At 34.5% G+C, this 14,236-nt stretch overlaps 1 protein-coding gene across 3 annotated transcripts in view; it reads right to left on the reverse strand.

Moving 5' to 3' along the window:
* LOC145507100 (pancreatic alpha-amylase) overlaps positions 1–14,236 on the reverse strand; it is a 78,671-nt gene that overhangs the window by 50,134 nt on the left and 14,301 nt on the right. Inside the window, exons 10-11 of one of the 3 annotated variants that reach the window (XM_081492929.1) lie at positions 7,773–7,876; positions 4,443–6,441 (exon numbers count right to left, since the gene is read on the reverse strand). In XM_081492929.1, the coding sequence (XP_081349055.1) occupies positions 7,810–7,876 (67 nt within the window). In that variant the 3' untranslated portion in view covers positions 4,443–6,441; positions 7,773–7,809. Of the gene's footprint in view, positions 1–4,442; positions 6,442–7,772; positions 7,877–13,659; positions 13,891–14,236 lie in introns of those variants that run through there. The other 2 variants (XM_081492928.1, XM_081492927.1) reach the window with 2 other exon arrangements.

A 14,236-nucleotide genomic window follows, 5' to 3' on the forward strand; every position in this document is an offset into this window, starting at 1 on the left:
GCACCTACTTCTACTTCAAATACAAGATGATGTAAGATATTATCTGAGATCTGTGAGAGAGAGAGAGAGAATACAAAATCTTTATAAAGATAATTCTAAAAGTCCTGAACTTTTACTCTCCTGTGTATATGTCAGTCATTTCTGAAGGTTGGGAGAGATTAGAGCTGAACACACAAAAGGAGAAATTCAAGACAGTGAACCTGATTTTCCCCATAGTCCATAGGAAATAAAAAACACGGAACAGATAAACCCTAACACAGAATTTCTGCCTGGACTCAGCTCATTCCTAAAGATTAAGCCCATCAAGTCTACTTTTTCTAGGAGTGCATATTTCTCCAAAGATCTCTAACACTCATTATCCAACTCTGTCTGCCATGTTGGTCAAGCTGTACAATGTGTTTTCTCATATCTCCACAGGGAAATGGGACAGAGATTCCCCAGGATTTTCCAAAGGCTGTTTGCCACTGTGCATAGACAAAAATGGAACTGCCTAGGTTTTAACCTGAGATGGATCAGGCAAATTACACATGTGTTTGTGGCTTCAGGAATAGAAAATAGAAAAAAAAAAATTGGAGAAAACTTGTATTTATATTTTCAAAAAGATAAACATTGAATTGAAAGTGAAAGTGAAGTTGCTCAGTCGTGTCCGACTCTTTGCAACCCCCTTGGACTGTAGCCTACCAGTCTTCTCCATACACGGGATTTTCCAGGCAAGAATACTGGAGTGGGTTGCCATTTCGTTCTCCAGGGGATCTTCCCAACCCAGGGATTGAACCCTGACCTCCCACATTGCAGGCAGATGCTTTACCCTCTGACCCACCAGGGAAGCCACATTGAATTATCATAATACAAAACTCAGAACTTTGTTAGAATTCCTTGCATTAGAAGAAAAATTAGTATTTTTTTCTGTTTCTTTTTTAAAACTATTATTAAAAAGGAGTGTTGGTTCCAAATGGCTTCAGTAATTAGTGACTACTAAGTTAGAATCTAGCACTGGTTTTGGCTTGGCACTCTAATTCAAGTGACCATTGATGTTTAGAAATGCATGTGAAGTGAAAAGTAAGATTTATTTTTTTTCTAGGAAAAAAGTTTCTGTCTATCGTGTCTCTCTCCTTCTCTGTGTTGTATACATTGTCTTGATTTTCAAATTTAGCCCCATAATACATCCCTGTCATATGCGCATCTTCTGTTGCCCATCTTCCCAATATGATTTCATTAATAAAACCCACATTCACTGTTATTAATATTATGTCTATGTAAACACTTTTCATTCTGAGCCAAGTACTATGACACCATTCCATTACCTTTCTTAGACAAGAGTTTTTACTTTTCCAAAAGTTATTTTTAATTTATTTTTTTCTGTCTGCCTGGTATTCTTCAAACACCTATCTTATTTTCTTCTGTCTGGTTTTAATTCCTCATTTTTGTGGCGTTCTTCAAATACCTGATTATGTCTTCCAAAACTTCTAACAGCTCTCTAAAATGCTTATTAATCAATGCTTTTCAAATTATTCTCAGGGTCAAACACTTTATTTTATTTTTCTAAAAAGAATTTTCTCACAAAAATCTGACTAATGAACTAATCTCATATTTTCTGGAGTCTGCTTGAGCCCTACATTCTTGGAAATTTCGTGTTATTATATTAAGAATTCCCTTAGTCTCTCTTCTATATTGGATTCTCTCTATTTTAGAAAACTTATTTTCCTCTTTCTGGGTTTAACTTCTCATTTCTATGAAAAAAAGAAAGCATATGGCAATTAGATATTTTTAGATTTTTTTACATATGATAAATATTGATGAAAGTGGAAGTGTTAGTCACTCAGTCGTGTCCACCTCTTTGTGACCATGGACTATAGCCCTCCAGGCTCCTCTGTTCCTGGAATTTTCCAGGCAAGAATACTGGAGTGGGTTGGTATTTCCTTCCTCAGGGGATCTTCTGACCCAGGGATCAAACCCATGTGTCCTGTATTGCAGGCAGATTCTTTACTGTCTGAGCCACCAGGAAAGCCCAAATATCTATTCTCTCCCACAAAACATAGCTGATGGTATGTATGGCCACAAAATTCTAAGTTTTAAATCATTTTCCTCAGGATTTTAAAGAGATTTTTTTCTACTGTGTTCAAGCTTTCAGAGTTATTGTTAATAAGTTTTCTATACAGCTAATATTGGGCTTCCCTGATAGCTTAGAATGGAAAGAATCTGTCCGCAATGCGGGAGACCTGGGTTCAGTCCCTGGGTTGGGAAGATCCCCTGGAGGAGGGTATGGCAACCCACTCCAGTATTCTTGCCTAGAGAATCCCCACGGACAGAGGAGCCTGGCAGTCTGCAGTCCATGGGGTCGCAGAGTCAGACATGACTGAGCGACTAGGCACAGCACATAGCTAATATTAATTTATCTCTTCCTGTATACCAACTTCTGTATTAGCCTATTTAATTCTCAAAACAAATTTATGGAGAAGTATTATTATCCCTAATGACAGATGAGGAAATTGAGGTCTAAAGAAATTAAGAAGATTGTCTCAGGTTACTTAGCAAATAAATTGTTTAATAAAAATCTGAATCCGCACTCTATTGACTGTCTTGTACTGGCCCTTGGGTACTAAACTTATTCTGATCCACCATATGCAAACTAGTCATTCTCTTTCTCTGGAAGTTTTTGAAATCACCTTTTTCCCTTTAATTTTCTGAAATATTACAATATGCATTGCTTCCAACATTTCATTTTTATTCTATATATTCATATCCTTGAGCTCATAATTACCTCCTTCCTGTTTACTGTATAGTCTCTTAAAAAAAATCTTTATTATAATTAGAGATTAAAATTCCTAGTATTCCAGCATCATCCATATATAATAATTTCAAAGACACAGTCAATCAAGATGTTCAGACAAAACAGAGAAAGGCCTGAAATACTAACAGCAGCTCTTCAGTCCCCATATTTCTACACTGGAAATTAGTATCTAGCTGAGAATATTAGATCAGATTTTGTAACTAAGTTTCATGGGGGTTACCTCAGACAATAGAAGCAGTTAAGGTATAAAAAAATTTCCATTTATATCTCAGAGAACTGTATAACTTAAAAGATATACACCATACCTCATAGATTCTGGGTTCTATTTATTATAACCATTAGCCAGGAGCACTCTCTCTATAATAAAGGGCATTTCAGAGATGAATTTTCTTCCCCCAGCCAATACCAATAGTACATTTTCCCAGAAGTACACATGTCAATGAGAGTAGATCAGGTCACTCATCTTCTATTCTTTCTCCCAGGGCATCTGACAGTAAAGAGAATAAATAGACTGCAGGTTAACTGCTTTAATTACTTCTTTACACTCCTGATAGGATTTTAAACAACTATCAAGCTGATCATCAAGCCTGTTAGTTGGTAATACCTGCAGCTGTTACTAACTTCTTCTGGAAAATACAGGTTTTCTTTGTGGCTTTTCTGCTCTCACAGTATAGGACAGGTTTTTGTATAGTTTCAAGGCTCACCACATCATGATAGCTCACTGTTCAAATAAAGGAGTATTTGATTAGAATTGTAAGGTCAGAGACTTCCATATTTCTAAGCGGTTTGGCCATGCACAAAGTCTGTTGGTACTGTTTCCTCTATAGATGAGTCCAAATTCCACTCTACTGAAATTTTTATGCTAGACATTACAGTTTATTATTTGGGCTGAAGATCTCAGTTATTAGAGATGAAGGGGATTATTCCCTATAGCTTTTTCTCTTATTACTTTCTCATTTCATTAAGGAGGGGCTTGGAGTAGAAATAACTTTACTTTGTGATCTTCATATGTAAGAAAATGAAATATTTTTTAAAGACCTTATACTGCTATAACTAAAATTTCTATGATTTGAAGAAGTTTCCTAAAACAAAATTTGCTTCAAACTCATGGCTTTCATGTTCTTTGAAAGTATCCATTTTAAAAATTTTAGAATTAATAAAGATCCTATATGAGCTTAAAAATATGCAAAAAGTTTTTGAAAACCAAGTTGTTAAATTTTGTGATAATTGTTTTGGATTCTGAAAGTATATAATTGATACTGGTAAACATAAGAATTAATAAAGGGAAAACAAAACTAAGATTTATTTTCAGCTATTTTAAATCAGTAGCTACAGTGTTAAATTATATATGTAGCAATAAGGAACTTAATTAATTTCAAGGACACACTGAAAAATATTCTATTCTACTATATCGTTCTTCTTTTTTCCATATTTTAGATTAGTCTTTTATACTTTGAATTAACAAGAGAATCAGATGCAAAACTTTCTGAGGGTATAGAGAATTAACAGTTCTACTAAATGATAGGTCTTCCAGAGCAAAAGCCATACCTTATCTCTCTACCTCCTCATAATTATCACCCTACCTTGCTGGTGGTAGTTAAGTCTTCAAGTGGGTGTGCACTGTACTTCTGTCAGTAATGGGATGAAAATATTTAAACAATATATTTTATTGACACATTTTCCAATTAATTAGTATATGTCAATTAAAATATTGACACTTTCTTCATAAGTACAATCTCATTTATTTCTAAGAAATCTAAAGATTCTTTTAAATGAATTAAAAGACAACAAATTATTCTCTATTAGAAGCAAATCTTCAGCAAAATAACACTTGGCAATAAAAAGATATATCTCAGTCAAATTAAATTATAGAGAGTATTAACATTGATAGAATATAAGTTCCTAAGATAAATGGTGCAGAATTCCTAAAGTAATACCCAGTTCTTATAAAATGTACTACCAGGAAACAGAGGTTCCATTTTACATCTCATTGCATCTGCACCAAGCAATCATCTTTAACAAAGTTCCAACATCCCTCTTCAATTTCAATATTACATTTTATTCTCAGGTTAATAGATATTAATAATATGTACAATCGTAGAATATCAACTATATCAAGACACTAAATATATAAAAGGTAATTCTTTAGCTTCTATTCCATTAGGACACCATCCCAGGCCCCAAATCTGACAAGGTACGAGATCTTTAGAGTCATTCAGTCTCCTACTACACCACAGGTTATCCGAGCAAGCCTCTCAGTGACAGTGTTGTACCTGAATATTCTTCCAGACTTATTTCCTCTCTCACAGGATTTCACAGCAATAAAACATTGGAAACTAATAGGTTTTATCATACAAAGCAGTCTCACTGTGAAAGACTTTGGGTTCAGATAAGAACAGTTACTAAATGCTAATAATAATCACAGTACTGAAGTAAAGCATATTTCAAAATATAAGCATTGATGCATCTAAATTGTACTGCTAACCTTGTAAATACATAAGGATAACTAAGTGAAGCAACAAGTCAATTTTCAGTAGAATTATTCATATGTAGGGAGGGTAGGGGGCTTGGAGCAGTGTTAGGTGCTGGAGTAAGTCCAGAGTGACAATTCCAGATAGTAAAATAAGGAGAAAAAGAATAGAGGGGATGATTGAAATAATTCTAACAGCTATATAATTTCTAACACTGAATAATGAAACCATTGAGAATTCTAAAGTGTTTCTACTTGGCTACAGGGTATGTTCCATTCTATTTTGCTGTTAAGTTTCTATGATCTTAATCTGCAGTATATATTTGTTGTTCTAAGCATAACAGAAGACTATGGAGTTGTATCTTGGAATTCAGCCTATAAATTTAATGTCCATAAAAATCCATGAATCCAGTATAGCCAATCAGAAATGTCCTGTGGTAGGATATGCAACATTATCAGAAACTGTAGTACAGATAAAAGTCAACCATAAAAAAGAACTGAGAGAGATAAGACCTCTCTCTTTCCCCCCAAACTAGGAAATATTGAAAAAATAACTCATAAGGAGATAAAGGCAAAACTGGATCAAACATTTAAAGTAAATGAGTGAGTCTGAGTACTATAATGCTTCTGTCTCTCAGCTGGTTTTTGGTCAAGTTCCCACAGTTTGATTGCTAAAGGCTGGATAAGAAAAAATATGCATATAAACTGAAATTCTTTGAGATATATTTGAATTTAGAGGCAACACTGGTTTGAGACTTAAGACAACATAGTGTTGCAGGAATGAGATTCTTCCCATTTGAAACAAGACTTTGGCACATCAAGAACTCTATTAATAGCTTTGACCTGGAAGCATGGAACAACAACATGGTCTTTTCACAAGAAGAATTACTAGCAGCAGAGAAAGGACTGGTAGTCCATATTAGTCAAAAGGTAATTTCACATGGTAGCTTAAAAGGCCTCTAGGAAGCCATAATGTAAAGGAGGAAAGTGGCAAGTTCCCACACAGTTCAGAAGAATACAGTCATGTTTGAGATATGACATCACATCTTCCAGATGGAGAATCTATAAGAATTTGAGGGCAAGCTGTCAGTGTCACAGTAAATAAGTGTAGTCAGAGTTTCAGACATACCATGAAACACATGAGTCTTGGGACACATCTCCACTGAGCCCAGTGAGATAACTGAGGAAACAAAGATACAGGTTAAAGAACCCATTATATTCACCAAATTTTCACTTTCAGGAAAAATAACAAATGAATTGATTATGAGTTCATGACATGTTGATATATTAAAATATCATGGAAGTTGATGACCCTTGAAATGAGGGGTCATGTGTGTGCCAGCAAAGTGATATGGTGAGTCCAGAAAAGAGAATTTTGGAGAGACTGCAAGAGCAAAAAGAAGCATCGGTGTTAGTATGAATGCTTGGATTTTGAGTGACAAAAACAATCAAGGAAAATTTGTTACCTTGATGACTGGGAAGTAAGGGATACAGATAGCTTTGGACTGGAATTAAAAGCTCGTAAAACCTCAAGACATTTTCTGTCTCTATCTCTTGGCTCTGCATTCCAATGTTATGGCTTAATTCTCAGACAGGTTTACCCCACCCAGTGGCAAAACTTTTGAATGCAGTGTGTTCAAAGCTTACTTTCCACCTGACTGGCAAACTCAGAGAAAAAAGTAAGCATCTCTTTCCCAACAGGTTAAGCCAAAGACTCAAGACTGAACCCTCGATTGGCCTGATTTGGTTATAAACCCAGCCCTGAACCAAACATTATGACAAGGGAATGGAATGTCCTGATTGTTTCAGCCCAGATCACATGTTACCCCTGCAGGTGAGAAATAAGGCTAATTTTGCCTTATGGGATGGATGAAACATGGTCTCTGTGTGGTTCATTAACAGGAAAGCTATGTACTGTTATCAATAAAGGAGGAGATGCTTTACAGGGATAAACAATAAATATTCATCACATGCATATGTTGAAATCTCCTAATTCATGTGGATAATATCTTAGAAGATATTTTCACTAAAAGTTATTGCTAATTGTAATAATTAATTACAAAGGAAACTATATAATCTTAGAATTATGGTAGTGGAAAGTGTGCATGTACATGTATGTTGTCCTATACATTGCTAACTTAGTATGCCATATTTGTCCTGAAATATCCAGGATAAAATCCAAGTTTGGTTTTTGCTTGTACTTGCCTTTAATATTTTTCATTTGGGTTAATATTTTAAATTCTGTAGTTTTTCAATGTTAAAGAAATATACACCTATGTCTTTTGTCATGTGACTTTGCAATTCCTCCTAATAAAGTACATAGAGTATAGTTTCTCACTCAGTGGGTAATACTTCTTACTCAAAGCTACTAACAGAACTCTTGGGCTTATACATATGTCTTCCTTTAACCAATAGAATATTTTCAGACTGAAGCAAGCAAAGGCTTTACATGTTCTTTCATGATTAGACTTGGTCCCTGTATTTATGCCTTGCATCATGAACATAACATACCTTGAGTAGCCACTGATTGAAGATAATGGATCAGACATCACTTCAACTCACAGCCTGAAGTCAAGCTCAGGTAAACTGTCGCATAAATCAGAGCTCTCAAGTAACTTGCAAGAAAAATAAGCATTTGTTGTTTTAAATTTCTGAGATTTTGAGATTCTTGATTATGCAGCATTTTTGCAGCTAAAAGAGTAAATATGCAATGTTTATACTACTTGTGAGTTACATTTCACTAATTTTCAGCATAATATATCATAAAATCATGCTGTTAAAACTAGTTAACAGTTTTAAAATTGTTAAAATTTCTTACTAGAAATTTTGACATATTATAGATTATTTCATAGTATTCTTTAAAGCAATTTAATTTTTATTAAACATCTCAAAAACATTTCTCAAATAAGGCATTGAAATTAAACATAAAAATATAGCATTTTAAGATTTCTTCCTGTACTTAAGTTTAAAAGCAACATATTATGCTTCTATGGATTTTTTCAAGATATCCTGGACAAGGAGGGAGAATGTGAGGACAGGCAATCCAGCCCCCCAAAATCCCACTGTAACTCCAAGAGAGAAGCCTCATTATGGTATTTTTACACATTGATATTCCACATAAGATTAATTTTAAGAGGGGCAGGGAAAGGAGATTCTTCTGATAAGTTAAAAAAACAATTTTGTAACTTTTGACCACATAGTCATCTTCCCAAGAAAGTTACAAATTTCCCCTTTACTCCTGAGAGTAATTTATGTATACACAAATTAAACCCACATATAAATAGCTTAAAAATAAATATCATGCTAAATTACACATTATAAAGGAATATCCTTTTTATCTTCAGCCCAAGTAGTCACATTATAAAAAGTGTCTTTCCTATCACCCTTTAACCATGCCATTACCAGAATATGTTCCATGTTAGATAGATAGATAAAAGTCACTCAGTCGTGTCCATCTCTTTGCAACCCCATGGATTACACAGTTCACGGAATTCTCTAGGCCAGAATACTGGAGTGGGTAGCCTTTCTCTTCTCCAGGGGATCTTCCCAACCCAGGGATCAAACACAGGTCCCCCGCATTACAGGCAGATTCTTTACCAGCTGAGCCACAACGGAAGCCCATTACCAGAATATGTCCCATGTTAGACAGATAGATAGAATATGTCCCATGTTAAGTGTTGTCAACTTAAAAGATCCAAGCTTCATGTAAAGGGTACTCTTGAAAGAGGAAATGAGATATTCTATCATTTTGCACTTATAAGAGTTTACACCTGTGGAATATTACCGCTAAATAGAAAATAAACATACTCCCATGCAACTTTTCAGCAGATGTGTAAGTAGAAATTATTAATACAGATTTTTTCAGAGAATTCTTTAGTCTTAAGTGGAAAATTATAGAATAGGCAGTGACTGATATTCAGTGGTTGGAAGACTGCTCAGAGTCTACTTACATATCTTCCCCAATATGATATTACTACCAATGCAGTCACACCTCTGAGTTAAGACATTATTTCCAGGAAATTTTTAAAATAACTATTAAAATAATTCAGTTAATATAAATGCTATTAAGCCATTAACATCTGTAAAATTTTTGAGGCAATAAAAGGGGTAAATTTGATCTTCTTTGAAGACTCATTTCATCTTATCTTTTGGTAGGTTACTAAGATTGACTCCACAGGTTTGAGTGAGCTCAGTGGAAGAACAGGCAATACCAGAGGCTGAATTCATAAGCCATCTTTTCTAAGAAAGCCACTTATTTGTTGTTTCCTCCTCATATTTGTGTCATTTGTGGGAATGGCACTCTCTGTCTACTGAAGCACTTTCAGTGGGCACCCAGTCCACATGTGCTAGCTGAACCACCACTCTCTGTGGAATAATCAAAACTCAAGGCATTATATCTGTTTGTAACATTTTCCAGTAAACCCTCTTTTACATTTACTATAATGAATTTGTGGGTTTCCCAGGTGGCACTAGTGGTAAAGAAACTGCCTGCCAGTGCAGGAGACATGAGACATGTGTTCGATCCCTGGGTTGGGAAGATCCTCTGGAGGAGGGTACGGCAACCCACTTCAGTATTCTTGCCTGGAGAATCCCATGGACAGAGGAGCCTGGCAGACTACAGTCCACAGGGTTGTAAAGAGTCAGACATGACTGACATGACTTAGCACACACATGTAGGCAAAATGAAATTGTATCTCCTTTGAATGACAGACATGTTACTTTTTGAGATCAGTTAACAAAAAGAAAAAAAAAGTTTTAATGGAAGAATTTGGGAGAGTAAAATTGTAAAGTCGTGGGATGCTATTCTTGTGAGATCTCCCTGACCAAATATTGCATATGGGTAGGAAGGTTCTGAATGGGACAGAAAAGCAAAGACCATCATGGGCCATGGATAGGAATTCCAGGGGTTCCAAAGCAAATGAACTATTAGAGAGAGCTATGAATATTTATTAAAATGTCACTAGCAAGGAATAGTCAGAATATATAGAAAGAAACTGTAATTGAGGTTCTTTATTTTTTACATATTCTTTTACTTCTTTAAAATTATTGATTTTAACACAAAATACTTATTACCCTTCTAAAACACCAAGGACCATGAAGGAGATTTTTTTCCTTACACATTTTTTTCTCTTTTTTTAAGGAATAACTACATTTACAGAATGCTTTGACTTCTCTGCCACTTCACTCACTAAAGGAGTGGGTAGTCTTTTTGATTAATTTGGAAGGAAATATTGGACACATGTAGCCTAGCTCCTTCTCTTTCTCTTGGCAGTGATTTATATGTTGATAAAGATACTCTGCATTTTTCTTCTGGAGAAGCTCCGCCTGTCCAAAGGGAAGCCCTGCTCCAGTTCAGGCTGTTGAGTATAAATGTCTATCTAATTCCTAGGTTCACTATTAAGACTGCCAATTGCCCTCTCATAAAAACTATCTGAGGTCCAGGGAACTCTTCAGGCAGGAATACTGGAGTGGGTATAGCCACTATTTCCTTCTCCAGGGGATCTTCCTGACCCCAGTATCAAGCCCCAGTCTCACACACTGCAGGTAGATTCTTTGCCTAGTCACCAGGGAAGCCCTCTCTTACATTAATAGCTTTTAAATGAAGATAATATTTTGATTTCTATCTTCCTTACACTTTTGTTTGCCTTTTCAGTAAATTCACCCTAGGACCTTAGAAAATGTACTATTTATTGGAGACCTTTAAGCCTGCACACTAAAAATGTTTCCATATAGTAACTCTAAAGTTAAACCTCTATAAAATAAAGCTATATTTTACAGAAAATAGTCTCTATATCAGAAAAAAATCTAGTTAGATATTAGTCCTTTTTATTTTTCTTCTACGTTTTGGCTTTTTGACAAAAAATAGATACAAAGTTTTTCATTGATTTGGTAATTTTAGAATATAAGGCAGAAAATACTTTATGCCAAATAATGCTCTTCCTCCTCAAATGAAAATTTTTAAAGTTTATTCTCATTGAAGCAGAATTTTGCTGGATGTAAGTCTTTATTTTTTTAATATGTTCATGCTCATTATGATATAGGAAAACATTTTATAGCTGACGTTTCTTCTACAAAGCCAGCAATATTATTATAACCATTAACTTCTGGGAGATTAAGTGTTAGGGTTAGGGTTTAAAGTGTTTAAAAATTTATAGTATGCTTGACGTGTTATTGGAATGACAGTTAAATCAAGGGATAGTTCTATTATTTCCATCCCCACTGATATAAAAACAGTAAGCAGGATGTTGGCTGTCATTTAAAATCAGTTATTTCAACACATGTCAATAGAAGCCTGGAATGAGGACTGATAAATATGTTTATACAAATCTGAAATGATTCACAGATAGAGACTTATGTGCTAGTGAACTACAGTAGAATTCAGTTTATTTAAACTACACAGATGGGGTCAGGTGGGAGGAGAGAAGTAAGCCATAAATGTAGTGTAAACTAAAACCAAGTGAATGAATTCTGTATTACTATCAGTATAAGAAATGACGGTTTCTAGAATTTCCCTCATGGTTAACATATGATTATTTTTCATAGTGCTATCCTATACAGTTAGAAATGCCATTGCTGGTATCAATATATCAAATCTAATAGGAAAGCTTTGACAGGAGATGTATTTTTACATAGTAGTCTCTTTCTACCCATTCAAACTATTTCCTACTAGTATCCCATGGATCTCCCTCTTTAGCCTCACTATTTTGGAGATAAAAATTAATAGATGATGCTAAGTTTTATGTGAAGAGATAGGGCAAGTAGTTAAGAGAAAGGGGAAAAAAAATCAAGGAAATACTTCAGCTTTCTAAGTGAGTGGTGAAACACTGCTGTGTACCAAAAGACTTGCTGAAGACAAAAATTGACGATCACATTTTGGATATGTCAGGTATGAGATGTCTGTGAAATACTAAAATAGAGATGTGAAGCATCTGTTGTAACACAAAGTTGAGTCCCAAGAAAAGATCTGGTTTGCAGATATAGGCCTCCATGCTAAAGTATGTGTTTAAAACCCCTGGAAACAATTGTAGTCACTTAGAGAGAGGATACAGAAAGAAGAAAATTTAATCCAAATGAGATTTTAGGTCAAACAGAAGCCAAGTCAATAAAACAAAATCTGAAAAAGAGTAATTAGTGAGAGAAGGAAAACAAAGAAAGAGTAGAATCACAGAGATCAAAGGAAGAGAGGATGTGAGATTGTCTCTCCATATTGAGTAGTGTTGTGAAATAGAAAAAGATGAGGACAGTGAAGTACATTGTATGAGTAACATAAATATTTTTTATTATGTTGATGAGCAGATTAAATGAACTTACAATGGAAACTGAAAAGTAAGGAGATGAAAAATGACTAGTGTTGAGGATGTTGAGACTATGAGATGAAAATTACAAAGTTCCACTAGAAAGAGAAAAATTGAGGTCATGAATTTTTTTTAGCTGAAAGATTCTAATATGATATATGTAATCTGAGGGGACTAATATGTCAATAAAAGAAAGATTGTTAAATCAGAAGAGAAAGATAATCTAAGCAGTTAATTCCTCAAAAAGGTAAAAATGGAGGGAGCAGACTTTGGTAAAATGCACTTTGTTCATTATGACAGGAGGAAAGAAGAGAAAGATAGGGCCAAGTATAGATAGATTTGTGAGTAAAAAGAGGAGAGAATTTCCAAGTTATGGCTTCTATTTTCGTATTCAACTATGAAAATAAACACCTGAGAGTTATAAGAAGACCTAGCCGAGAGTCTTAATAAATCCCACATTGAGAGTCAAGGTGAAGAAGAATAAACAGCTAAAGGATCAGGAAAAACCAAAACTGAGTATAGGGAGTCATGAGAGCCCTATGAAAACATCCATCCATATTAGGGATTAAGAGATGGAACAAAAGTCATACAACATCATCATGCTAAAGCTATTGGAAAGAGAAAGAAAGAAATGAATACAGAGAAATTAGGAGGAGTCCTATAAGCTCAAGATAATTAAGAATTATATACTACATAATTTTTTATTTTTTAATTAATAACTATGAAAGGGCCTTTTATATTGTAAAAAATATACAAATTTTATGATTTTGTATGTGAACCATCATTAAATCAGCTACCCTTAACTAATTATTAGAAACACCCTACATAAGAAATATAAACCTGGATTAGAGAGATGTAGCTGGGCAAGTGGTATTAATGGTAACAAACAAATTTTTCATCATGCTTTTCTGAGTTCTTAGAAATTCCTTTGACAAATAGTTTAAAGAGAATCTTTTAAAATGTAACAAAATGTTGATTGTAATTACAATTATTAAGTATATGTGTTTTTATGCTTTTTTGAGTTTTACAGTTTTATAGCTTTTACCAAAAATTAATGAATTATGAGAAGTTATACATTACATAAGTAGAAGAAACAAAACACATTTTATTTCTCTGGGTGTATGTATTTAATTCAATTCGAATTTTATAATTTAGAATCAGCATGAATTGCAATAAATGGATCTTCGGCAGAGTTACTAATAGAAAAATAAGCTTTGCCATCACTGGAAACACTGATTTCAATCCCTGTACAACTGTTACCACTTTTATCTCCAGAAATAACATCACAATATGTACCAGCAGGAAGACCAGTCTGCAAAGTTGCAGATAATGCACTGTAAAAATAAAATTTAAGATTTAATATGAATTCAACACAATTAAAAGCAAGAATACAGACTCTCTAAAATAGTTTAACTGTATGCTATAGAACTTTAAGCAGTCAAAGTCTCGATGAAAATAAAATTCAAACATAAAGATTTCTCCAGTGGTTGTAGCTAGTTTTCTCAGGGTCAACAAAATTCTTATAGATTTAGGAATTTCCTAGTCAATATTACGGAGAAGGTAATGGCAACCCACACCAGTACTCTTGCCTGGAAAATCCCAGGGAGGAGGAGCCTGGTAGGCTGCAGTCCACGGGGTCACTAAGCGTTGGATACGACTAAGTGACTTCACTTTCACTTT

The sequence above is a fragment of the Giraffa tippelskirchi genome, chromosome 5 (genome assembly GCF_054371585.1).
Source record: "Giraffa tippelskirchi isolate mGirTip1 chromosome 5, T2T-mGirTip1v1.2.pri, whole genome shotgun sequence".
NCBI classification, from domain to species: domain Eukaryota; kingdom Metazoa; phylum Chordata; class Mammalia; order Artiodactyla; family Giraffidae; genus Giraffa; species Giraffa tippelskirchi.